The 27,705-nt window shown below is 29.2% G+C and overlaps 2 protein-coding genes across 3 annotated transcripts in view; one reads left to right on the plus strand and one right to left on the minus strand.

The window, feature by feature from the left end:
• The first annotated feature begins 1,007 nt into the window (after positions 1-1,007).
• Positions 1,008-3,064, plus strand: LOC113387888 (protein ARV1-like). The gene is made up of 5 exons (XM_026625278.1): positions 1,008-1,172; positions 1,253-1,372; positions 2,418-2,550; positions 2,622-2,870; positions 2,937-3,064. Exons 1-5 carry the CDS (start codon positions 1,083-1,085, stop codon positions 3,062-3,064), a joined length of 720 nt encoding a protein of 239 aa, XP_026481063.1. The 5' UTR covers positions 1,008-1,082.
• A 1,518-nt stretch (positions 3,065-4,582) lies between these two features.
• LOC113387829 (3-phosphoinositide-dependent protein kinase 1-like) overlaps positions 4,583-27,705 on the minus strand; it is an 82,118-nt gene continuing 58,995 nt past the window's right edge. The window contains exons 1-5 of one of the 2 annotated variants that reach the window (XM_026625207.1): positions 9,222-9,867; positions 7,160-7,400; positions 5,940-6,869; positions 5,432-5,706; positions 4,711-4,844 (exon numbers count right to left, since the gene is read on the minus strand). In XM_026625207.1, coding sequence (XP_026480992.1) covers positions 4,737-4,844; positions 5,432-5,706; positions 5,940-6,869; positions 7,160-7,367 — 1,521 coding nt within the window. In that variant the 5' untranslated portion in view covers positions 7,368-7,400; positions 9,222-9,867 and the 3' untranslated portion in view covers positions 4,711-4,736. Of the gene's footprint in view, positions 4,845-5,431; positions 5,707-5,939; positions 6,870-7,159; positions 7,401-9,221; positions 9,868-27,705 lie in introns of those variants that run through there. The other variant, XM_026625206.1, reaches the window with a different exon arrangement.

Below are 27,705 nucleotides of genomic sequence, written 5' to 3' on the forward strand. Positions count from 1 at the left end.
GATATTACAGCTGTTCAATGAACGAGATTATATCGCCAGAAAAAGTAAAAAAGGTAAAAAAAATAAAAGCAATCAATGAATGTATGTTAATTTTAATTACATGAAGTTTTTCAAACATAATTATTACATTATGAGTGGAGTCACGAAAATAATATTTGTTTAGGCGTTGTTTAACATAATCCACTGTGTGAACGAATGTTATAGAATTTATTAATCAGCAATTACTTCATTTCTCTAATGAAGGTTCGTTTTTAAATGCTAATTACAATGACAAACCAATCATGTCATATTTGAAGTATGGCTTTAATTATATTATTGTTTCTAAATATTATACATATTTTTATTTATCATTATATAAATGTGTATAATGATTGACAGGTTGACACTATTAAATGGGTGCATCACGAGTGTTACCATATTACTAATAAACATTATTCAAAATTATTATATGATGTCTTTATTTTTACTTAACTTAAAATTGCTACAAAATAAGTTTTACTTCAATCGCGTGTCATCCTTTTTTTAGCAGTTCTTTTTTTTGCAGTTACATAGTCATGATATATGAATTATATAATATACAGTATTAAATTGCAATATTTCAATAATATTTTACTTTTATTTACTTTTGAGCACCTACCTTAGTTTCATTTTTACTCTTGGTTTGCTGAAACGCTGAAACTGACAATTTCAATCCCGATTATTTCTTAATGATCCGGTTTCATATAGAATCGTAGATATCAAGAAGAAAATATTTTCCTGTCACTGTTATTATATAATAAATACCTAATTTATATCACAATATTTAAAATTAAATTAAACTGCCTGAAAAATGATTTTCCATTAACACTTTTATAACAATTGTCGATATTACTATCGCCATCTTTAAATTATATATACATTTGACAACCAAAACAAACACAAGGTAATGATATGATTACAGATGAGCCAAGCTATAACCTCACAAAAACAGATTGATAAGTAATATTATATTCAATAAGATACACAATTTAACATGTATTAGTTTAGACGATTGAATAAAGTCAAAGAATATACACAAAGCATGTGATAAATTTACTAAAAAAATGATTTCTTATATTTGCATAAACTGTGGTCACGGTGTGAAAGAATTGTCCAAAAAATACAGCCAATCCGTTTTGAAAATTTGCACTTGTGTAAGGTTCCTTCAGATCTATAATTTATTTGCATATTTGAATCAAAACTACAAAATGTAAACATTTTATTTTAATTTTAGCCCGAATGTTCACAAATTGCTGACAAATACATTGAATATGACACTGTGATTATTTTGATAGATTTAATTTTATTGAGCAAGCCTGCTTACAGGCACATATTGTACAACACTACATTTCAGGTATATTACAAAATCTCTGTACTAGGATTCATTAGCAACATCATTTCGATAAAAATTATATGGTTGATTGTTTTATATCATTGCGAAGATATGATATATTTCATATATTTTTCACTTAAATTTTAAATAATTCAGTTACAAGACAATGCTCAAGATGATATTCATCCATTATACCATAATAACATGACAACAATGTTCAAGTTTAATTTTTGACGATGATCTTAAATAAAAGGTGACCATATGTTTTGGTATAGCCGGACAGTTCCATCACGGATTCTATCTGGATCTTTCTAGAAGCAATTTTTGTCCTGGATTGTTCTGAAGTTTTGCTAGGAATTGGCTATTACATAATAACCTGTATCAAATAGTATTTATTATAAAATGTAATTAAGTTAGTAGCATATGGTCGCCTTAGTAATATGCATTCAAAATAAATTAAATAACTATATCAATAATCAAGAAAAGCTAATTTAGGTCCTTATATACCAAGCAAGTTTTGCAATTTGTAATGATAAACATATAAAATATTTAAAATATTACTTTCAAAACAAATTTCATATTAGGGAGCAATGAGTTTCTTTTCTTGGTATTTTCAATACATGCAGTCTTATTTCTAATTTAGATGTTAGTTTTGTTGTAAACGCGAGTTATAATTTATTTAAGTTTAAGTTTTAATAAAGCTGAAGCAAATACTAATATTCATGACTTTGCTTATATAGCATATTATAGTAGCTATTCGGAGAAGAAAAATTTACTAATTCAAGATGGAATAAGGGAAACTCCCATTACAATTCATAATTTTTCACTTGAATTCTCTAAAATAACAACAAATACTGAACTCATTACCATTTCTTTCATAAGAAATGTTTCAATGAGTTATAAATGCACTTATTTTAATAAATATTTGACTCATATTTAATTGGTTTTATTCTTTCTTTTTTAATCAGCATTCTATTGTGGTGGAGTCTGATTTTATCAAATTGACCATTATCATTCTTCATCTAATTAATCATTATCAATATTTATATTTACCTGTAATGTTTAGAATTACTGGAAAATTGCACTTTTGGTCGTCATAATGGAAGCTTATACAGAGTGGGCGATGTCTAACACAAGCCAAAAAGAAAACTTTATAGAGGATAGTGATTTTTACATAAATTGCATTCATGTTATAATAGGTTTGATATATACAATATATATTTTAAATTGAATTTATTGAATTGTTTTTTAAAAAATAGTATTTTTCTAGGTACTATCTTGTTCATGATAATAGCATATTTTGTTCATAATATGGTAAATATTGTGCAACCCAAAAATATTGTTCAAAAAGTTTCTTATAGAGTAGGCATTTCATGGATGTGGAAATCGTTAACTCTATCAAGTTTTGGAAAATTTCTAATGCTTCCGTCTTTAATTTGGGGTGACAATAGTGTTACAAAAATACATTGGCTTCTTGTATTTGGATATACTACAATATCACAATTACTAGTTTATTCAGGTATCATTATCAATTTAAATAATTAATTTGATCAAATATTGTCTAAAGTTTTATTTTTATTTTAAGTTATTTCAGGGCAGTCGAGGTCAAAATCAATGTTAGTCATATTTCTGGCATTAATAGGAAAGTTATATGCAATGTCAATACTAAAGCAACATGTAACGGAAGATATATTTTCATTTCTTGCTTTATAGCAGCAAGTATAACATCTTCATACTGCAATTAAGTGTATCTTGTCATATAATTTAATGAAACATTTTATTAAACTATGTTTTTTATTATAAATAATATTTGCACTAATACAAACTTAAATAAATATTTACACTATACTAAACCTAAATTAAACAAAACTTTGCTATTTTTGCGAAAAAATTATTAATAATCCTCGGCTTGTATTATATGCTTTCAATTATGCTATATGTTTACTTAATTATGATAAATTATTAAATTCTAGTTTATTTATTCTCAATATTATATATACAATTTGAAGAAGTTCATGATTCACACCAAATAAATTAAATAAATTTTATTCCAAATAGCTTAAAACAAATATAACAGTAGCAACAATATTCGCCTATAATTTGCATGTATCAATTTATTCACATTAGCTCAGAAACAATTTTTTACAATCATACCTTATTCGAAAATTGAACACATGCATTAAATTGCATTATTATGAACACCATCTTTGAGAGAAAATCTAGTATTGTAAAAAATTATTTAAAATAATATTTCTATATTATAAATATTATAATATAAAATTATGTACATATAAATAATGAATCTATCTTACTCATTTTAAAAAAAATTCTATTATAAAATCAGAAAAGACTATATCGATATTATGCCCGTGCATTTTATACACTTCATTTTTTCATTTTCTACCTAAGCAACTTCAATCAATTGAAATAAAGTTTTTATAAAACTTCAATTTCATACATAAAGTTTACATTAATTGAATAATTGAATTACATGATCATATTACGTCATTATATTTGTGTATGCAGTTATACTCACACAAACATATGTGCAATTCACTTTTTATAAGTTAATCACAAAGGCATTACTTAACATTAGACACACACCACGCACACTTAATTCCGATTAACAACTGGCATACCAAATAAAATGACTATTTTTAGTACTTTGGCTTAATGTTTTTATATATAACTGATTGCTGATCTGTTTTAAATATTCTAATACTGATGAGCTTAATATTATTGTATTGTATTACAAAAACTTTTGATAACATAATAACATAAAATTAAATTACTTTTTTACATAAACATGTTTGAAAAACTCAATACATGTTAGTCAAGAATTATTAAATAATTAAGACTAAAATACAATGCATACATTCTTGACAAATATTATGTGTTAACAATATAAAAATGAAAATGGCAGTGTTCTATGCCATTTGAATTTACAGGATTTACATGTATATGTTTTATTGAATCAGTAAACATTGAAATAAGACCTCTTGGCAAGTTATCAAATCACACATTTCATTTCAGCTGTGCTATATGAAATATAATAGTTTAATGTTCAAAATTATAAACTTTTTACTACTTTAAGCATAACATTTTTTTTTTAAACTTTCCTAGATTGGCACAATGTTCAAAATTTAAATGCCAAATGCAGAATAATAGACATAATTTAATTATTTATAAATAAAATATAAATATGCTTCAGCAAACATACAAAATGTCCTAACAAATATACTACTTTTAAAAATAAATAATATTCCGTAATCAAATAAACAAATAAATTAACTTAGAAAATAACACATGCTCCAGCTCAATCTATAAAAAATATCATTGCTGAATGTTCTACAAATTTATCTATCTAAAGCATAACATATCTATGTTATTTTGGTTGTTGCTTTCCATAAACATGTAAGCGAACATCTTCTATGTCTTTGCACCATTGAAGTGCATAACCTTCGGGATCTTCTAAATAATATGTCCTATTTGGCTGCAAGAGAAAAAAAGTTTAAAAATCTCACTTCACGTTCTGCAATATAATATTGTATAAAAAGTTCGTACATATTTTAATTGAATTTTTTCAGTAACTGATCAAGTCTAATTTAAATATTAATAAAAGGAAGAGCCCTTACAGTCATTATTTGGCTTTTAATTACTAGACAAATAAAAAAGCTTTTCCTGTCAATTGAAATTATGTTTAAGAAGTAAATACTGTCACTAAGCTAGTGGCAGAAAAGGTAAGTCAAATTTAGATCTAGCAATTTTCATATTAATCAATGATTTTTTTCACAAAATACTAAGAAATGATTTGACAAATTATTGGTTGACAAATGAATTGTCACATTTTTCACAAACTGACAAACAACAGCATATGAAATTACTAAGAAATTGAATTTATCAAATTATTCCATTTAAGACTGGTCGAACTGAAAACACTTTAGCCTATTAAATATGTTAAAATTCATGTCTATCATCTGCCTGTCAAGTGCGCACATATTTGTAATAATATCAAGTACTTTGTCATAAATTCGTAATCTTGAAAATAAAAAGAAATAAGAATCTTTGATAATTACTTACAGTATGTACAAAGAAGATCTTAAAATTCTTGGGTTCTACTCTTAATTCAGGGCTCCAGGGTATTTCACCTTTGAGCACCATGTTATATGGGTCTACATAGAATAATCTTGGACCCATTGTTAAAAGAAGCATTCTCTTCCTAGCAAATAAACCTTTGCGTTTGTTAACAAAGCCTTGCTTCAAAATTAAATTATTTTCTACAAATGGATGCCATTTATCTAATTTTTGCTTTTCTAAGCGCCTTTCAATTTCTTCTGGTGAAATATCACATATGCCTATAACAAAAATAAAAGCTCAAGTTAATTTTATAAAATGCATTTATTAACAATAATAAAATAATCTTGCTTTAGATGGCACATTAACAACATAATAAAGTTTAATTTAATATAATATGTTTTGTTTCTGCCTTTCAAATAAATTACAAATAATCTATTGAGCAACATCCACAATTTCAATTGAACTATAACATGCAAAATTTTTTATCTAAGATAACACCATCATCAATCACCTTTAGGTTGGCGTGGTTCAGCTATTCCTAATTCTAATCCAAACAGTCTAGTTAGTTGTTTATCATCTAAACCTGGTTCTAGATGGTCAGGGACTCTGTATTGACTTCGAAGTTCTTCATCTGCACTTCTACCAGGCAAGTAGGGATAAATATCTGGTGGTGTTTGCTGATACAAAGTATCCCATTCTATTCCATTAAAGAAAGGATGTTCTCTCACACTTTTGTAAGTTGGCCCATCATCGTTTATACCTAATCTCTTGTTAGGATCCAATACTAATAGCTTTTCTACTAAGTCTTTGGCAGTCTCATCAAAGCCTTCTGGAAACTCATAATTGAGTTTAAGAATTTTTTGAAAAATTAAATATTCAGATCCATCTCTGAAAGGAGGTAAACCAGACACCATTTGATATATTATACAACCAAATGCCCATAAATCAGATACTTTAGATGCCCTTTTATCCTTTAATAATTCGGGACTAACATATTGAGCTGTGCCTACAAAGCTATTTCGCCTTTCACACATCTCCCCTTCAGACGAATTTAAATTTGAGTTATCTTCATTTAATATTTTAGCAGAACCAAAGTCAGTTATCAAAATATGCATATGTTCATCCAAAAGTATATTTTCAGGCTTCAAATCTCGATGTATAATTCCTCTACAGTGTAATTTTTCTAAAGCTACCAAAATTTCAGCCGCATAGAACCTTGTACATGTCAAATCAAATGAACCAACTTTATTTATATATGGTAACAATTCACCATTTTTAGCATAGGATAAGACAAAGTATAAATTATCAGCATCTTGAAATGTACAATAAAGATGAACAAATCCATTTTCGCAATTTGAAAGCATGTGCAACACCTCTTTCTCTCGTTTGATGTATTCAGCTTTCCTCTCGCGAATTATATGTCTTTTGTCACATACTTTTACTGAAATTAATAAATAACAAAAATGAATATATAGGAATAATTTAATAGATAAAACAATTCTTGATAATGGTTAATTTTAAAAAAAGAGCCAGATAAAATAAGTAAATAAACATGCAAATTAAAAATTTCATAATTTAGAAACTTATTCTTTTATAAACTTATCTTGGTTTTTTAATTAAATTCGAAGATTAATTTATATTAATGATTTTTTTGTATGAACTATATTATTTTTGATACCTAATCGGTTTTAAAAAATTGAAATCGTAAAAAATAATAAATATTATTCTCACTTGCGTATTCTTTACGGGAGTGTATATCCTTGGCTAAATAAACATTACTAAAACTTCCTTCACCAATAGATCGACCGAAAATGAAGTCTTTAGGGCTTCGCCTAGTTGGCATAGGTGCGTCCTGGTGCCTTTGGGCGGTGACGCCATTCCTTGGAGGCGAACCCTCCACGCTGTGTGCTGGCGGCGGCGAAGGCGGCGCTGCCGGCATCACGGCGGCTGCTGCAGGCTGCTGGCCGTTAATCTGAAATTAGATTTGAGATCAACTCTTCATCACTGAGTAATAAAAAAAAATATTATGGATTCATAATTAATCATGGCGTGAACAGGACACTTAAGATATACATTCATACTTTTCTATAAAGCTAAAATTGCTCTAAAATCGCTCTAAAAATTCATTACCACAATGGTCGCATTATATATGACAAAGTCGATATCTGAGAATCAAATTTAAAAAAATAATAAGCGTTTAATTGTAAACTAGAAAAAAATAATGTAATAAAAATAGATAATAGTCTCATGTCACGTGGAAGTTAATTTTATTAACTTCCGCGATTTCATAACATTTCACTTGAAGCATTTTCAAGTGAAGAATATGTCGAAATAATTTTGCAATCAATAAATAGTAATTAATTGCAACAAAATAATTAATCATTTTTATTTAATATTTAATGTTTTATTCTAATTGAAAAAAAATAAAATATACTATGTTATGTCATATATTCGAAAAATAATTTAAATGCATATAGAATTTCAATCTTAAATATATAGATTATGAAATGATTAAAATTATTCTTACAAATATGAAATATAATTTATAAAAGTATAACTTACAAGATTTGATTCGCTAAAAAATGAAAACATAATACACAGTTAAACGTTACAAAATCTGTTAATTACATTGAAACAAATGATTAAATTAAAATGTCTAATTATGACGAACAATAAAAGATTGTACAAATTTATATTTGAAATATTTTTACAGTATAGCGCTTTTTTAATATTAAATTCATTACTTACGTTACTTATGGTTAAAAACTGAACAATAAGAGGTAAAATTATATCGTAAAAAGCAAACATCGTCATATAAATTATTTTGTGATGAACATTTATAAAAGTGTTATCTCTACTTAAACTCGTTATCAAATTGTTAGTTATATCAAATTTAGTTCAGAAACAACAAATATATACATCGCCCTTTATTTTGAAAAGTTGCATTGCGATAAATTATGATATTTTGAAATTCAATGTCAAAGATCAGACAATATTTATAAGATCATGAGCATATTGATTGTAAAGAATGTAGTACTAGTACTACTATATTGCTGAAAGTTGACGTTTTAATATAAATTTCGTGGTAATTGTAAGGAATACATTCTGAAAATCTTTAAAACACTACAAATTATAAATTCATAAGCACCATACTTATTATTAGGGGCAGTCCATTCATTAAGTACAGGCTTAAAAGAAGAGGTGGTGTTTGACCAAAAGTTACGAAATAGTAAGATATCAAGTATATTTAATTTTTACCTGAATTTGAAACAAAATATCCAAACTTTCTTTAAAAAATCTCCAAATTTTTACGATTTTTTCTAGAAACTCAAAACACACGTGATAATTTGGCCAAAAAATCCTTAAGAATTGATCACGTGATTAATGAGCGGACCCTTATAAAAAGTAGCAGTCGAAAATATTTTGATAGCCCAAAAATCAAAAATTTGCTTCCGACGCCACTGTATATATATATATATATATATATATATATATATATATAAAATCTTTTAAATTATCTGTCAATACGTTGTACACGTAAATAACATCTAGAATTGGAAACGTAGATAAATATTTATATTTGTTATATATACACGCTTATCTATCCTTCACATTTTGACAATAGGTGCGTAAATATTCCAATCGGATCGTACGCCGGCGCACAAAACACGCGGAAAATATCTAGAGACCTCTTAAATGAACATGGACGATAAATCGTAGAATTTATGTTAATCATATAACTACAAATAAGCATATTTCAAGGCCATCAGCTGTTCTAGTGAAATCAACTTACTTCAGTGCCTAAAGTTCAAAGTACAGCAAAACAACCGTCAGTTTATGTGAAGTAATCCCTTTTGTATTTTTATTCCAAATGTAAATTCGTTCACACACAAATGTTTTAAATCAACAATTGTTTCCAATATCGGAAACGAGTCGTAATCAATTGTTCACGAATTTAACAAGCATATATTATTATGTTTTTCGATAGCACTCACGAAACACTTTTTACACACGTGTCACAATTTATGTCAATGTCTAAAACTGCGTGCAAATACGTTAAGCATATCAAATTATAACTACATTCCACTGAAACTTTCCCGTTCTATCTGTGGTGTCCTACAAAATGCTTCGCGCCTCTAGATATCGATTTACCGAGCGCACGAGTTCGGGCGTCGAATATTCGCGTGTCACATTTTGCAAGCACATACACACACGTGTACTTCGAATTTTGTTTCAAAACATGGATTTTATTCATATATTATTACGGGCATTCACATATTGCGTAGAAAACCACTAACATTCGAATTAAACTTATAACACGCAACAGAACCTCTCACAATAACGGATTTAACACAACTGGCTGAATAGTCGTACACAGTGTCTCTCGACATTCGAGCGCGTTCGAAGTGGAATACGATCATGCGGGAACGGACCATGCGGGGTACGGGCCGAACAGGAGCGCGCAGAGCGGGAAGGTAATGCGCTTGCGTCCGCATGTCGTGTCGTCTATACTGCTTTTGGAGTATCTGTATAGTGTATTCTACCCATTTCGACCTTTGCGATCGTGTTGGTGTTTTAAGAACATATGCATACTGATTCCCCTCAATGTACCCATGAATCTTTATGTGTGGTGTCGATTTTGCTTGAGCATCATGACCACCAGCAAGGATAGATGCTTCGTACGGTGGAACCGGCGTGGGAGAATACAGTGTGCGTGTAAAATAACTACGTCATTGGAAAAAAGAATGCGAACGCGAAAGTTATTTGGTTTAACTTCTTCCGTTTCTTTATATTTGTTTGGTACCTCCGCAGGTCACGTGCTGTCACTTGTTCTGCGATAATTAAGCAGGCTGGAGGTATTATTAAATGTGAATGTTACGAATTGTTGTTTATGAATGATTAACTTCCCGTGGGGCAAGTTATAGTAATCGCAAAAAAATCGAAAATGAAATTTTTTATATCTTTACGTTTAAAAGGTTTCTGAAGATTTTGGCATACCTTAGAAAAATGGATGTATGTGTGTGTATGTGTGTGTGCGTGTGTGTATGTGTGTGCGGATACAAATTTTCGTCGACGATTTCGGGAATACCGATCAACCGATTTGAATAGTTCAAAAAGCATTCGATTCGTATTGATAAGGAGACGTGCTGATTAGTTTTTGGCGAAGACAGGCCTAGCCGTTACGAAGATACGGGGCAAAAAGTGCCAAAAATGGTAACTCAGTTTTTAAGAGAACGGAGCATCCGATTTCAATAATTCAAAAAACATTTAACTTGTATTGACAAGGGGAAGAATTGATCAAATTTTCATGAAGGCAGGTCTAGCGGTTTCGGCGATATAATGAAAAAAGTAAAAAAAATGCCATTTGGTGGTCAAAAATGATCATTAGACATATGCACATCAAATTATCAGATATTTTATAGAGATTGTAACAATAAGTATAATTTTTTTTTACATTTCTATGGGTTCCGTACCAATGCTTATCCGTTCAAGTTCAAGCAGTACGATTGCTTTGAAAAAAAGTTCAGAATTTCCAAAATTTTCCAAAATTATGTCAAAATGAAAAAAACAATTTTTTTCAAAAACATTTTGTTTTTCAAAAAAAAATTTTTTTTCAAAAAAAAGTAATTTTTTGTCAAATTTATAGTTTCTCAAAAATCTAATTTTTTCGAAGTTTTTTTTTTTCAAAAATGTTAATCGTTTTTAAAAAAATAATTTTCGGTACAAGAAGTTCCAGCAATTTGCCTTAAGGCACGATGCCATGCGCCCCACTAGTTATTATAATATTTTATTAATTACCTTAAATATTATTAAAAGACATTGCTGAACTTTCCGTACCTTAATTAAACATAAAGAGTAAAAAGTTTTTAAAAATATTCTAATCTGGTGTTAATAATAAATTATATTGATTAGATCGAGTAATAAAACTGTTAAGCATGCAAGAAATTTGCCGAAGATGCAAGTTTTTATTTCACTCCCACGTTTTTTTATGCGAGCTAGTATTTTGATAATGTTGAATACCTCAACAAGACCTTCAATCTAACACCATTATTAAATTCATTCGGCTTAATATAACAAGGAATATAGATGTAATTTAAGTTGCGGCTAGAGAGGTCATTGTAACTGCAAAAATGCATTTCATTATCAATGTCATGCACATAAACCTATCCATTTGTCTAGTCCTGTGTCTCATCACTCCTCGAAATGTAATATCCTATGTTCTAATGCAGCTTTATCACGGTGACTAATATTTCATATGATAATGGATAGGTTTTAATAGTGAATATACCTTTTATTTTGATTTAATATTGAATTGAAATATTAGTGGAGCATTAAGTTTAATTCACCATAGAAATATGCACAAAAGCAATTTGTACATACATATATAATATACGCACATGTTTATAGCATTTGTGTGCAGCAAAACTGGCTTCTTTAAAATAAATTGCTCTATGAAATAGTTCTAAATTGCTCCAATACCTACAAGACATTGTTGAAAATGAAACTAGGTCACAATCAAATTACTAGGACCAAAAGCAAACTTATGTACTAAATAAATCAAAGACTATTAATTGGAATTCAACGAGCGCGTAGCAGGTGCATTTGGTCAAGAATATACCCGCTGTCAGAGCTTATAAGATGGCAAGCCTATGCGTATTGTAATTGCCTAATCAATCTAACGCAACGCTATCAGAATAAGCATTTGAGGACGAGTAGATACGAGATGCAAGACGTTGTATACGATGCGTGTACACAAGATTAAGTGCTGTTTGATCAACTACGCACTTCCGCACTTGTCCAATGTATAATCGGAAACCGAAAACGTGCTCTCAATGCTTATTTGAAGGGTATTTACTCAAACTAGCAGTGTCATCACAGAAATATGATAAATGATAAATATGATGAGCATTTGCAAATGGATTCGTTCACTAAGAGAGATAATTAATGAATCATGATGAATCTATCATTATTTCAGAAAGCATCGAAAAAACTAGCTTACTACCCATATATAGATATATTTTAGAGGATAACAATATAAAACCTAATCTCTTCATATTACTTTATCTTTCGCAATATAAAATAATCCCTCATACTATAACGCATTCATAAGAAATTCAGATTCCTTGAACTCGACCCAACTAAATCACAGATCAACACCTGATTGAATATTGATTGTAATGGGCAGTCGCTCGCACCCAAAAATGAACCAATGAGAAAATTAATATAAAATTATTAAAATTTTAAAATTAGTATTAAGACAAATTACAGCGGTAATAACTCAACATTCATGTGGGTAATATCAGTAATAACTCAACATTTAAACAAGTAACTAATAAGCAATCATTATAACACTAACAAACAAGTATCATATCAAAAAACTAAAAATCTAACAATCTTTAACATCGTATCATTTTATCTTAATGAACAACATTTTAAACTATATCATCTTTTAATGGTCTGATGTAGCCAATAATTATATCTTGTCCTTTGACGCACAATCCGCAAAAGTGTACTACATATTTTAACAGAGTTCGGCAGCATCTCGGATAGCTGTAAAGGTATCTATACGCATCCTTTGTCTGCGCCCTAATTAATGCATTTTACAACTTAACAAGGGATATTTTTCCATTCTATAATTTGTGGTATTATCGAAGGTTATTTCAGAAAATATGAAACTCTGGTTTAGTAACAAATAGTTTAGTAACACCTCAGAAATACCATATAAATTTGATCTTCAATAAAAAATATGGCATTAATTCTTGTCTGATTGTAAACCTCGGAGGCGAGCAAATAACGTTCTAGGGTTACGAACTAATCGGTTCAAAAGAGTATGGTAACTCTTTTTATCTTAAGTGACATAAAATAACTCATGTTTTCTAATCAACAAATTGGTTTGCCCAAAATTCATGCGAGCAAGCAATAAACCATAATTTATAAATAGGCTCTATGTCATGTTTTAATCAACTAATGGTATGCATAATACAACATTCATAAAATTTTGCACGCTATTTTAACCAAAGGTATAAGCAAACTGGTTTTAGCTCACTTAAAAATACGTAATGAAAAGTTTATTTCACGTACATGCTAGTAAAAATAATCGTAATGCAAGGTTCATCTCACGTGACAACTTAATTTAGTAAGATGTGCGCAATGAAAATCTTTAACAAAAACTCATACATAAAATGCTACTATTGTACATAGTGGCAATTGCGTTTGATACAACTGCGCTTGTGCACAAATTCCAGTATTTCCAGAAATCACCATTTGACGTCACAACGAATGCGTCATCACTGCACCCAGTTATGTTGCGTCATATCTCTCGCTTTACTGTGTGCTGTACATACATATATCGATTCTATTGCAAATGTATGCTTCTAGGACGAAGTCACATGACAGAATATACAACGTACATATTTATATATTGTATCGCCATATTGAATCTATGCGCGTAATGTACCTACTAACCATATGACTTATCTGCGTGATGCCATACGATGTTATTTATACAACAATGACATAATGTCTGTTCTTTGTTTTGCTGTTGTAGGTGCCCTAATTATTTCAATATCATTTATTATAATATAATGAAATATTTTGTATAAAATTTGACAGCAAAATATCAAAAATATTCTAAAGTATTTTTCATTCAATTTAATTTGAGCCACCACAAAATTAATATGAATGTTGCATAATATATATGTTACATAATTCAACAATTGATGTTATATCGATCGTAAATATCTAAACAGAAAGGAATATTCTGGAAATAAAAAAAAATAGTAATTATTAAGAAAGTAGCATTTTGCCTTAAAGCAATTTGCGTGAACTTCTCAATACGCACATATAAATTAATCAATAACAATTGAGAATAAGCTATTTAGATAAAATATTCAAATGTAATTTCGAAAATAAAGTTTTCGCTTACACTAAAAAATAATTCATGCAATTTGATGTCTTTCAAACATACTTATAATATCTGTAATTGTATAAATTAATTTAATTTTATTAACTCAATTAATTTCATCCATCAGGGATCGTTCAAGTATTACGTAAGCAGATTTATTGCAATTATTTACCCCCCCAACCTCCTTGTCAGCAAAAGTAAGGAAAGCTCTTACCCCCTACCCCCATGCTTACGTAAACATTTTGCAATTAATGTATTATTTTTTTTTTAAATATTGTAATTATTAGGTTATAATTATAATTTTAAAAATAAGAAAATTGGTTTAGGATGTAGAGATTTTACTGATATGGTATTCAACATAGAGTAACAAAGTTATTATAATCTTACGAACATAACAAACTTATTTTAAATTTTTGGTACTGGCAAAGACAATGTAAGGTTGCCATTCGGTAAAAAAAATGAAAATACTACCTGTGATGTAATCATCATCCAGACTCCCCTGCCCCCCCATGTCAATCCAAAATAAGCAAATCCATAATCCCCCCGCCCCCCTATAGTGCTTACGTAATACTTGAACGGCCCCTTACTTGTTCTAAAAATGTATTTTATTTACGCGTGGACGTCACCTGCAATCAGAAGCTACTTACAAAACAGTAAACTCCAAAAAACGTACATATGTTTCGGCATAGATTCTGATTAGAATCACTCAAGATTTTTAGAGAAGACTTACATCTTACAGAGTTACATATAATGGCTCTTAGATTTTCAAAATCAGCCGTTATTGACAAAACGTCGACAAAAGGTCAAAAATCGCTCATATACACACACATACTTTTTCCAAATTTGATCTAGAAAACATAAAATTAATAAATCGGATGTTTTTGCGGACACAAACTTCTTCTGGAAGTTTGTAATTCTTCAACCGCTGACACAAATAATGCATTCATAAGGAACTTTTATTTTTTCATAATGACACACTTATTCATAGGGACGCGTTTTATTTTTTATTTGATACATATTAACTAACATATGTATAGTATATACGTACAATATATAATATATGTCCAATAGCTATTGACCAAAAAATTGCATTTGCTCTGCTGTGTTATGTAATAGCTAACGGCAATAGCGCAGTCGTCGAACACTAATCGGAGGCCAAGGTGAATTTCGTCTTGCTAAGAAATTCCTTAGCGAGCAAGCAAATGCATAATATTGATTCGATTTTCCATCGCATTGGCATATAAAAGATAAATAATTCAAAATAAATTTAATGGACGATATATAAAAATGCAAATTCGTAAGTATAAAAATGATAAAATGGTTTGCGATCGTTGCAGTTAGCTTCAGATTGCACATATATGCCGAAGATTACAACTCAATCTTTCTTAGACGAACGATTCATGCCAGCGATGTATCAGAATAAAATTTGAATGTGACTTCAATTTAGCCCGCGAGGTAGATAACCTTTGAAATTGTAGAAAGCATAAGAAAGAAATATTAAGGTTACAAATATATATATATATATATATATATATATATATATATATAACATAATCTATATTTGCGTGAAAGCACGTGCAAGCTCTTGACACGCGCGGCCTTGAAAACGCGATTACTTTACGCAAACCATTATTATTATTACTATATACATACTCTACATAGCTTAGCGTAGCAATAAATGCTACATATACCGCTGGGCACGGGTTACTGTGCGCTTTATTGCAGTTTTATGACAATTTCAGATATGAATAAACCATGACTTGAAGCTTGTTGCAATTAACAGCCGAATTGTTGAATTACAATGTATGCATTTTGCTAAGTTCGTAATTCAGGTGTTACATTATCCTTTAGATTTAGTAAATTAATATGAAATGTAGACTTATTTTTACTTTTCTGTATTATTCTGTATTTACCTCATCTATTTCTGTATTTACCTATCGTGAAGGCATGAATTTTAGGCAATATATATTAAAAAAAGGCAAGCAACTTTTTTTACTATAATTTGTTTTGTAACTTATTTATCAATGTTACAAGGGTACAAAAAAGTAAAAAGAAGTTGATAATTTTAAAAATTAGTTGTTGAAGTGGGGGGGGTCTCAAAAAATTAACAGGTGAGCAAGCCCAAGATTGCAACCCCCCTAGTAATTCGAAGTGAAAAAAAGAATAATAATCTAGAATGATGTCGCATTGATATATACTAGGATTAAGTAAAAAAAATGATAAAATATCGACCGTTTAAAAAAAGAATCGATTTTCTTACCACTTTTTTTGAATTTCTAGGCTTTTAAAAATAGCAAAAATTTAAATTTGGAATGCTCGAGAGAAGTCTATAAAGAAGATTATATGAAAATTTCAAGTAAATCGGTCCATTAGAACTTGAGGTATCGTGGGTATCGTCTTGAAAAATACAGTTTTGAGAAAAACGCGTTTAAGGTTACACAAAAAAAGAAAACAGAAGAAGATTATCATGGTCAAATAGCTGTATCTACGAAAATGATTTGAATTTCAAAAATCCTCTTGTACACATATTTTTAATTAGTAAAAAAATAATTTTTAAATTTGCATACTAGAATTGCCCATCAAAATGACTACTTAGATGTACCAACTAAATATCTTACCAAGCAGATTGTAATTATATGAAAATAAATTAAAAAAATGTCGATTATAAGCACATTTCGGGTGAACAACAATCTCATGGTAAATCTATACAAGTTTTAGAATTTTCTAATTTAAGTTATATATACACAGTGCATTCATTCACTAAATTCATTTAGTGTATAGTATAATACTAAATGAATTTATTTACGAAGCAATAAGAAATTGAAGAAAGCACAATATATATTTTAATAGACTTAACAACAAGTATTATATCTTATATTTCCTATATTTATGTTTAAGTATGTATTATCAAGCAGTCAATATTTTTATGCTTTTAAAAAATATCAAAAGCTAGAAATTGCCCCAATGCTCAATTTTCTGTACTTATGTTTTCAAAATAACTATATTAATCAATTTAATATATTTTGCTATAACATATACCAACTGAAGTTATGTTATAATTTTGTTCATTTATAGTAATTTGCTTAAGACGTCACCTGTCAGACCTTCGACATTTTATTATTCCGGTTTTGAAGTTATCACTTCGACTTATAATTCGTTAGTTCCATAAACTAACAATAATATAAAATATTACAAGAATATAGGTCATGAAACAAACTTTATTAGAATTGAATAATGCCAAAAATTTATAGTAAAATTAATTTAGTTTGACCAACTAAGAAAACGAAATTAATTATTTAACATCAATAATAAAATGAATGCAAAGGAAAAATCTAACAATTCTCAATTTGCTTATATACAATGATCTCAAAAATAACTTTTTTTTTTTTTTAAAAGGCGTTGACCTATTTTACTTTACTGTCAATGAAACATTATTAAATGCAAAAAAGAAACAATAAGTATGCAATAAGTTTAGTTTGTATTACTAGTAATATTTTTAATAAATATAGAAAATTAAAACGATTTCCAAATAAAATATAGATAGAGGTATTACACTGACTTATGATATTTTAATTTAAATAAAATTATCAGGAGCGTTCGAACATTATCCGAATGATGCAAGAACATGCGATTATTTTACGCATAATTAAACACTCGTTCATGTCTTTGTTATTTAATTTAGAACACGTTTAAACAGTGCATTCAATTAAGCAACCTCTTATTAATTATGAACGTCATATATGAAATAGTTCAGGAAGTCCTTAATCATATACGCTGCGTTAAACGAATGTTCAATACGCATTTACACTTGGTTCATAGCGCACATCAATCAAATGTTTAGCAATTTACATTAAGTAATGAACATGAAGCAAAGGTTCATACGAGTTCATTATGTTAATATCTAAGAAGTACGCTGCAATGTCACCAACTCGAAGACTCAAAAAACTCAGAAATATGGTGAACGGAAATAAATTAAACCCGTTATATGAAATTATTTAAGAAAAGTACGAAAATCTAGATTGCACATTTATGAATCAATATAGGATTATTTTAACTGCAACTAAATCTAATAATCTTTTCAACTTTCAAATGGAACAGAATTTCCTTGGTTTTTACATACAAATGTCCAGTTATTTTTTAACTATCAAATATTTTCATTCCGCCACAGTAAATTATAGAATGTAGTTAAATAAATGTTAGCGAAGATATTTCCACAATGTTTTTTTCGATCTTCTGCACTTATCTCCTGTGTGTAAAGCGACAACAGAGATGAACTTACGGAGACTACAGACAATACAGAACAATGCACTGAGAGTAGTTTTAGACAAATCGAGAGACCCACTAACGTACCAACACCATGCAAAAGCTCACTGAGAATTTTTACCTCTGATGTAGGGATCACGACAATATCACCATCCGGGCACTTGGCCTATTCACGAAAAAAAAGTTTGGTATGGCAAACACGCCATACATACCCATAGTTGTAATTGGAACTGTATTCATTTTGCTGAGGGTAAAAACAGTATGTAACACCCTTCAAGTGTAAAGTACTGATTTGAAATCCACAATGCTTGGATGATGAAAAATTTTCTGTGATAAAGTGCTTAATATGTTTATTTGTTATAAAATAATTATGCGTGTACTTTATATGAACGAAGGAAGATAAATCGTCACTTAAATATAGATCACAGATGACTGATAACATCTACTTTTCAGTTACACAAGTTAGTGCAAAGGCGCGTCAGGGTATACAGTAACATTTTTATATTTTTGGTTTAAATTTAAATCAAGAAGTTAACGTAAGTGAAGTCCAGATAAAACTATCACTTGATCTTTGACTAGTCATTTTTGCGGTCTAAGCTCTAAGCAGGTCTCAAGCAAGCTTTTTGACAGATTAATTATAGATATAAGAACCCAATATAAAAAAAATGTTTTTCAAGCCCTCAACCGTTTTTGAAACTTCTTATAATACATTTTTATTTTCTGAAATAAATTCTAAAAAAAAACTAAAATTAAATTGACAAGCAAAAACATACTTATGTCAAACTTTTAGATGAAAATAGCTTTTTTCCTTATGCTAAATTATTTTTCCAAATGTTAAAAATTACATTAAATTTATCCTCTGCGTGCAATAAAAGGGCGCGCAATTAGCGCGAGTTAGAAGCTTCAAATTCATTTTTAACAGATCACTATAATGAAAGTTCCCCTAATACAATGTCTAAAACTCTCTTCGGCGTCTCTTGAATTCGCGGCATTGCGCAGTAAGTCATGAAGCATCGGCAAGTAAAACTCACGGTCCATCGTCCTTTCCGGGGTAACGAACCCGCCAGCGCTTAGGTGACCGCTGTCAAGGCAATTCGCGGACTTCTATTTCGTATGTTTTATATCTCTTACGTTTTCATGAACGTATGCGTATACCCACAAGTATATATTTGCTAAACATGCGTCAATATTTACCGAGTAAAACATGCCACTCTTGTAAAAAGCACGGGGGCGGGGTTGGCCCAACTGACGTTATATGGGTCACTCCTAAACCTAATAAACCCTAAATAAAAAAACTTTTTAAAAATTAAGAATTAAGAGGTAAAACAGCGCATATATTTCAAAAAAATCTAACTAGCTATAAATGGCGTAAAAAAATTAAGACGCAAATCATAAAAACAATAAGTATATATGATTTAATGCAAATCATTTTATGAACTCATTGAATTAATAGAAAAGATAAACTGGTGTAAATTATATTTAAAAGTTCTTATTTGTGTAGTTCTATTGTATTCACGTGGAATATTTGGGAAGTCATATCGCAGTGAAATTGCTCCATCATGCAGACGTATGACGTAGGTGGCAATATGAAGTGCGTACGATGACATCAATGAATTCCGCGAAGAGTTCAGGCTTGCCTTCTACTCCAGTTAACCAATTGAGAGCGACGGTGAAAAAACGGTAATAAATTTTGATAAAAGTGCAAATTCGGTTATATGAATTTTTATATCGCAAACTTGTGAGAAATGAACAGAGTTATTACATATCATTAGAAAAGTTTTGTCGGATAAAACAATAACTTGATAAAAACGATTAATCATATTTTGTAGAAAGGCTTTCATCGATGCAAGATAAAGCTTTTAAAACATATATAGAAAGCTTCAATCACGTACGAATGATCTCGAGTAGTCTTTGGTATTTAGAACATTCCGAACGACCAATAACTTTATACTGGGACAGATATATATTCGTATCGTATTGATTGAACCGGTCATACAAGATCCGCATAGAAAACAAGCTGCTACAGCAAAAGAGAATTTTATCATAATATCGTCATAGAATTTGTCACTTTTACTTTGTTTTGAAGAATCTTCATTATATGGTATGTAATTAAATATATTTCAACTGTCATTTGCATTTCCTTGTGCCAATTTATGAATCATATTTATTATAATAATATCATAGTAATATCACCCAACAAAGTTTAAATTCACTTAAGTTGATCTATAATTTTCGGCTGATCATATGATTGTCCGTTTATTTGTGTATATTCTGACTAAATTCATAACCTTAAAATTAATAATTCTGTTTCCACTTCTTTAGTGGCGCGTACGTGATGTATAATTTAATAACCACCCTATAGACTTCTGCTCTTTTATGTGGTATGTATGTATTGATTATTAATTAATATGCGAAATGTAATCTTTAGGTATTGCGCCTATAAGCACTGAATATTATTCAAGGTGAAAGCTGAAATATTATTTTGGATTAGATAATCCATACTAGGTATATGGTAAATGAAACCCAGCGAATTGTAAATATCAGTGATAAAAAAATAGTTCGAAGACTTAAAATTAAATTGGAAACACGTCTGAAGTCGGCAATAAAAGACATAAACTAAAATATAAACGTTTTTATCAAAAGTTTGGCAACAAAATATTGATACGCAATAGTTATTGGACATAGCTTTGAAATAAAGTTACGCCCAACCTCTCATATGCTGTGAATTTAGCCCATATAAATTCACATTTATTTTTGAATCCGAAATAACAAGTTAAAAAAGATCAGTGAGCAATCGATGAAGGATGACAACAACATGGAAAAATCCTCGCGACAAAATGCAAGAAAATTTTATGAATAGCGCTCACTCTCTTTTCTTAATGTACTTTTATAGATGGAATTAGCCTCAATATTACATTATTGATTAGAATTTTTAACTTCCCGTAGGGTAAGTTATAGTAATCGCAAAAAAATCGAAAATAAAAATTTTTATATATCTTTACGTTTCAGAGGTTTCTGAACATTTTGGCATACCTTAGAAAAAATGGATGTATGTGTGTGTGGGTGTGTGTGTGTATGTATGTATGTATGTATGTGTGTGTATGTATGTGCGGATACAAATTTTCGTCGACGATTTCGGGAACACGGGTCAACCGATTTGAATAATTCAAAAAACATTCGATTCGTATTGATAAGGAGACGTGCTGATTAGTTTTTGGCGAAGGCAGGTCTAGCCGTTCCGAAGATACGGGGCAAAGAGTGCCGAAAACGGTAACTCAGGTTTTGAGAGAACGGAGCGTCCGATTTGAATAATTCAAAAAACATTTCACTTGTATTGACAAGGTTAAGAATCGATAAAATTTTCATGAATGTAGCTCTAGCGGTTTCGGAGATATGGAGGAAAAAGTAAAAAAATAAGCCATTTGGCGGTCAAAAATGATCATTAGACATATGCTCATCAAATTATCAGATATTTTATAGAGATTTTAACAATAAGTATACATTTTGTTAACATTCCTATGGGTTCCGTACCAATGCTTATGCGTTAGACAGCGACGCGGCGCTTACGCGCTTTATATTTTGCCCCTATGCAGTTAAAGCAGTACGATTGCTTTGAAAAGAAAGTTCAGATCTTCCACAATATGTCAAAATAAAAAAAAAATTTTTTTCAAAAAAAAAAAAACAAAAAAAAATTAAAAAAAATTTTTTTTTAAAAAATTTTTTTTCAAAAAAAAGTAATTTTTTGTCCAATTTATAGTTTCTTAAAAATCGTATTTTTTCGAAGTAAATTTTTTTTAAAAATGTCAATCGTTTTTAAAAAAATAATAATTTTTGGTACGGGAAGTTCCAGCAATTTGCCTTAAGGCACGATGCCTTAATTGCCTTAAGACAGAATTCCACTTACAGCTAGTATAAAAACAAATTGGCAGCAGATGCGTAGATTGGCGGACACGACTGTTGTATACAAGGCATATAAAGATTTGCTAATATAATGCGAATAGTGAAAATAGGTAGTGGAATATAAAGCACATATCCGTTATGAATTGCCCTTTATTAGGCAGAGAAAAGACGCTAAAATGTTTAATGAAACAAATGGAGCCTGAAATATGTCTGCTGTCTGATGAAGCTTGTGGGTGGGCGCTAAGACTTAGCTTTCGTTATAGTGCAAAATATAAGAATTTTTTTTTCAGTAATTTTCACAGACTTGGGAACACTAACCAAATTTTTATGAAGCATATGGAATCACATATGTAAAGCACATAATCACTAATGATTTTAAATTACTAAAAATTTACCATAAAAAATTAAAATAAAATATTAAAAAAATTACTATAAGTTACTAAAACTGATCCTATTTTCGACACATTAAAAAAACTTATGCTTTAATCAAAGGAATAACCTGCCGAGACAAAATTTTAAACATAATAATAGAGGCTCGATATTTAATTCAACCACGTAACAACTTTCCATTTGAACTAAAATATGACTATACTTTACTTGATCTCATTTTTTTCTTTTTTATTAATTTGTTTATAGTATCAACCCCTTATAAGCAAAATATTGAATGTGTCTAATTTAATTTATCAACTAAACCTATGCTAATATATTTGCGTACCGCAATGACGGCAATGAAATTGAAATGACCGTAAACACAAATTCCCTGATTGAACGGATAAGATAAATGCGTTTGTAGATAAATAAATAACAATAACATATAAAAGGAATGTTTTTTATTTATAAATATCTTTTTCATCTCGTAAATGATGTATTTATTCAGTATTTAAATAATAATCGTTAATGTATTGATAAAATATTTCACATAGATTATTTGTCAAAAATAGACATTTAGAATAATCATTTTAGAATCACTATTATTTACAAAATGCACTATAAGGAATTATAGTAATGATAAAATTTTAATATTTTTGCCAAAAGCTAATCCACACGTCTCCTTATTAATAGAAATCGATTGCTTTTTGAATATTTCAAATCGGTTGATCCGTGCTCCCGAAAACGTGGACCATACATACGCAATTTTTCCTAAAGTATGCCAAAATGTTCAGAAACCTCTGAAATGTAAAGATATGCAAACATTTTCATTTAGGAATTTTGGAATTACAATAACTTGCTCTGCGTGTTATAAAAAAGATATACATTAATAGATATGGAGAATGAATAAAAAAAATTAAAAAAACAAGTAAAAATGAAATTTTCTCAATTTTAAACTTATGGTTCCATAACCCCACAAATTGCTGAGTACCTAACTACCTATATGAAAATCTCATAATCTTTATCAGCACATCGCGTATTTATATCAAACGGAAGAAGTTATACCTCCATGATCCGAACGTTAATTTTGATAATGATCTACAAGTTAAAATTAATGGAGGACTTATACCTAAATATAAAAAGTATATTTTTAATTGATCGTAAAATTATGCTAATATATAGAGATCGTAAAATCGTTCATATACAAATGCACAATGCTATAAAACTGTGCTTGTAATAGTCAAAATGAATTAGCAATTCACATTCGCTATTTAGTATGATAATACCTTTATTATTTTTAATTCTTTTAGCTTGGTTAAAAAAAATTACAAGTTTCAATAAATAATTAGAAAGTGAACTAATTTTTTTGAGCATGTATATTTGAGTAATATGCATTTCGCATATTACTTGTTCATGATAATAGAATATCTGCATCAGCTAATCCTCGCTTAGGTGCATATTACTTCCTGCATTCTGCCGCGTTCTGTTCCTATAGCAATAAACTTCCGTTTACACGTACCTACGGCATATTAACTATCACCTATCTAATTAAGACTGCAAAACATGGAATACGCACTAAGTGCTGTGGTAGATTCTTGTGATCTGTAATTTACACTGCCAGTTTCAGAGAAGACCGTCAAAATTAAAAAGCTCAAAATCAGAACCCGAGATATGATATATGGTAATTTAAATATGTGTATAAAATATTATTTTTAATAGATTGAATATTTTAAGTTCTATGATTTGAAAAAAAAAAATTATGCTGGTAATAATTAAAAATATGAGAATAGGATGTGCTTAAATCAATTTACCACCATTCTCAAAATGATTGACATGCATTTTATAAAATAAGAAATTATGTAGAGTAAATGGATAGGATAGAGCAGGGTTTAATTATCTGCGGGTAAAAATGTTTACCACCAATACCTCAAAAACAAGTTAAAAAAAAATTTAACAGCAATATTTGAAAGTAGAGAGAAAATATTTGTGACCAGCCATCGCCTCAAATCAAGCAACCCCGCAGAAAATAAACAACAATGTTTGAAAATCTATAAAAAAAAGTATTTTCTTTCGTTGGTAGTTTTTTTGTCTGAACACACCATTGTTTAATTTATGAGAACTTAATATAAGTTTCAAATATACTAAGAAATTATTTTATAAAGTGTATCGTAGTAGTGTAGTGTAGTGTTATTTAATAAGTTAGATTTCAGAGATGTTTTTATATAACCTCTATAATATCTTTACAAGAGTGGGGTAAAAAGGTCCAACTGAACCTTTACTCTGGTAAATATGTAAACAATAATACATTGTAAGTAAAAATGTAAATTCAGGTAAAAAACAATTCTACAGGTAATAAATTAAAATAATAATAGTTATACTTAATACGCTGATGATATTTCTAACAATATACCAGATCAAGGTTAAATACAGAATTGAAATAATCTTCCTATTTTGCAACGACTTTAATAAAAGAAGATGTTTTGTGTGTGTATTGAATGTATTGAAGACGTAATATTCACATTTAGTTGCATATATAATTATTTATAGTAATAAAACAATTCACATACAAATAGCAGGACTTTCGAAAGTTTTATTTATCCGATTTTTTGTAATGTTCAAAAAATGGATTAATAACTACAAATTAAGAATTTTAATTGCTTTAATTTTTTATATCATTTTTATTTAGAAATTGGTATGCTCCAGTAATTTGCATTATAATTCTAAACGAGTTGAATATGAAATTATATGATAAGAAAGATATTTTAAAACATATAGCATGTTTATTGATTCCGTCAAAGAGTATGATAAGCCCTGAAAGAAACCATGTATAGAGAAGTAATAGTTATTTATCTGTAGCGACGAGATCGCCACGCAGATTAAAATCGTGATTGATCCATTACCGTCGTTGAAGCCTCGATACAGGTATGTCGGTTCGACATACGTGTGTGTGGCGCCGTGGCGCATTGCACAATAGATTAAAGCCTAGGTACGAGATAGCAAGAGTCGAACAATAAAAACAAATAAATAGTATGCGAATATTTATGTCGCGCATCCCGTAAACTAGAAAAGAATTCAAGAGGTCTTACGGTTGCGCTGTCTATGCTATCTATTCACTTGAATGGCATGCTGTAGCTATATAAGCAGCTGTAGATATACTAACCGAATAAATTGAAGTGAATTCCTGCAACTAAGACTAAAAAGATACACAATCATAGTGTGCTATGCGCCTGCAGTGCATTTGAATGAAAACAATCACTATTGAATTAAATAAAGCAAATATTATTTTATTTTTAGTAGTTTAAAAATTTATATTAAGAGAGTCTGGGTAGGGTTGCACCAGGGTACGGTAGTAATAGTCGTCATAACAGCTAAAACACCTTTTAAACCACCAGGACGGTGGTAGCACTCGCCCTTTTCTTGTATTATTTGATTTTATAATAATCCATCGTATTTAAGGATAGTATTTCAGTATTTCCACGTAGACAAATGTTCATGTACCATTAAAATTACTGTTCTACTAGATAATTTGTAAATTAACAAAATTATTGCAGATAAAAAAGTGGCATAAACGTACCTAGTCTGCCCTATTTAAAGTATAATTATTTCTAATTCAAAATTTTGAAAGCAGTTTTAATAAAATTGCAAACTTTTGAAATTCAAACGACTTTTAAACGAATATAAGGCAAACAATGAATAATACTTATTCATTGCTTTAAATCACAAAACAATATCATCATTCGTTAATTTTAAAATTTTAAAACTATGTTAATTATTTAAACTATTACCACCTTTTCAATTGCAATAATTTATATTAAAAACATTGCAGACAAACTATTATCGGTTTTCAAATGTGATGTGATAAAAATAAATTTGAATCTCCATTGTCCAATCGCTAATATGCAACTGTAAGATGTATTATACTGGCAATTGTGCAGATGGCTTTAGGCCAAAGTGAGCCAAAACCTCCTCAAAATAAAGGTGGCGGAACGTCCTTGCATGCCGATTACAGTATATTACGATGCCTTCAATATCCATTACATAACTAGATCATGTCTGTCGCGGTTACCTTAGATTTGCAATCGAAATGAATTCAATTCAATTCTTTGCATTGTTCTTCATTATTTCGATATATATATATATATATATATATATATATATATATATATATATATATGTGTAAATTAAATAAAAGAACTTTAACTGCAGCTTCTTTTGTAATATTATTAATAAGATGTTTCCTTCCCATACGTTCCGCAATTAATTCTTTCAATGAATAAAAACATCCACACCGCCTACTTCTCTATTAACTCTCAAAAGGCCAAAATAACTTGCCAAATAGTTTTTCTTATGTACTATATATCTCTGAGAGTGAAACATATTTGAGAACAATTGCGGAAAATTGTAAATTTCAAAGCAACGCTTTCCACTGAGCATAATTGTTATGATAAAAATGGTAAGTTTTTTTTATAAACGTATGAAGGACATTTATACAAAACGTAATTGTATATTTAAAAACATGGTGCGGTTTGAATTAATTACTTCATAGATTTATGATGGATTAAATCTATTTTTAAAAAAATGTTTATATCATTTCATTAGCACTTGAATCAAAAAGTTCAAAAATCGTATTTTGGTGTTACAGGTCCATTTAGGACTAATTTTTATTGAATTATTTCACTTGTTGAAATCTAAGTTTAAGAGAATTACTCAAACCAAGATGCAATATGATGTCCTGTGATGAAATACTATACATTACCACAATTATCAACTAATACTTATTCTGTGTAATTACTGTTCTGATTGCTATATAATAATAAATGAATAGAAAAAAAAAATTCTT

Source organism: Ctenocephalides felis, unplaced genomic scaffold, assembly GCF_003426905.1.
Source record: "Ctenocephalides felis isolate EL2017-DRISC unplaced genomic scaffold, ASM342690v1 CF-g0.4_SCAFFOLD_03572, whole genome shotgun sequence".
NCBI lineage: Eukaryota > Metazoa > Arthropoda > Insecta > Siphonaptera > Pulicidae > Ctenocephalides > Ctenocephalides felis.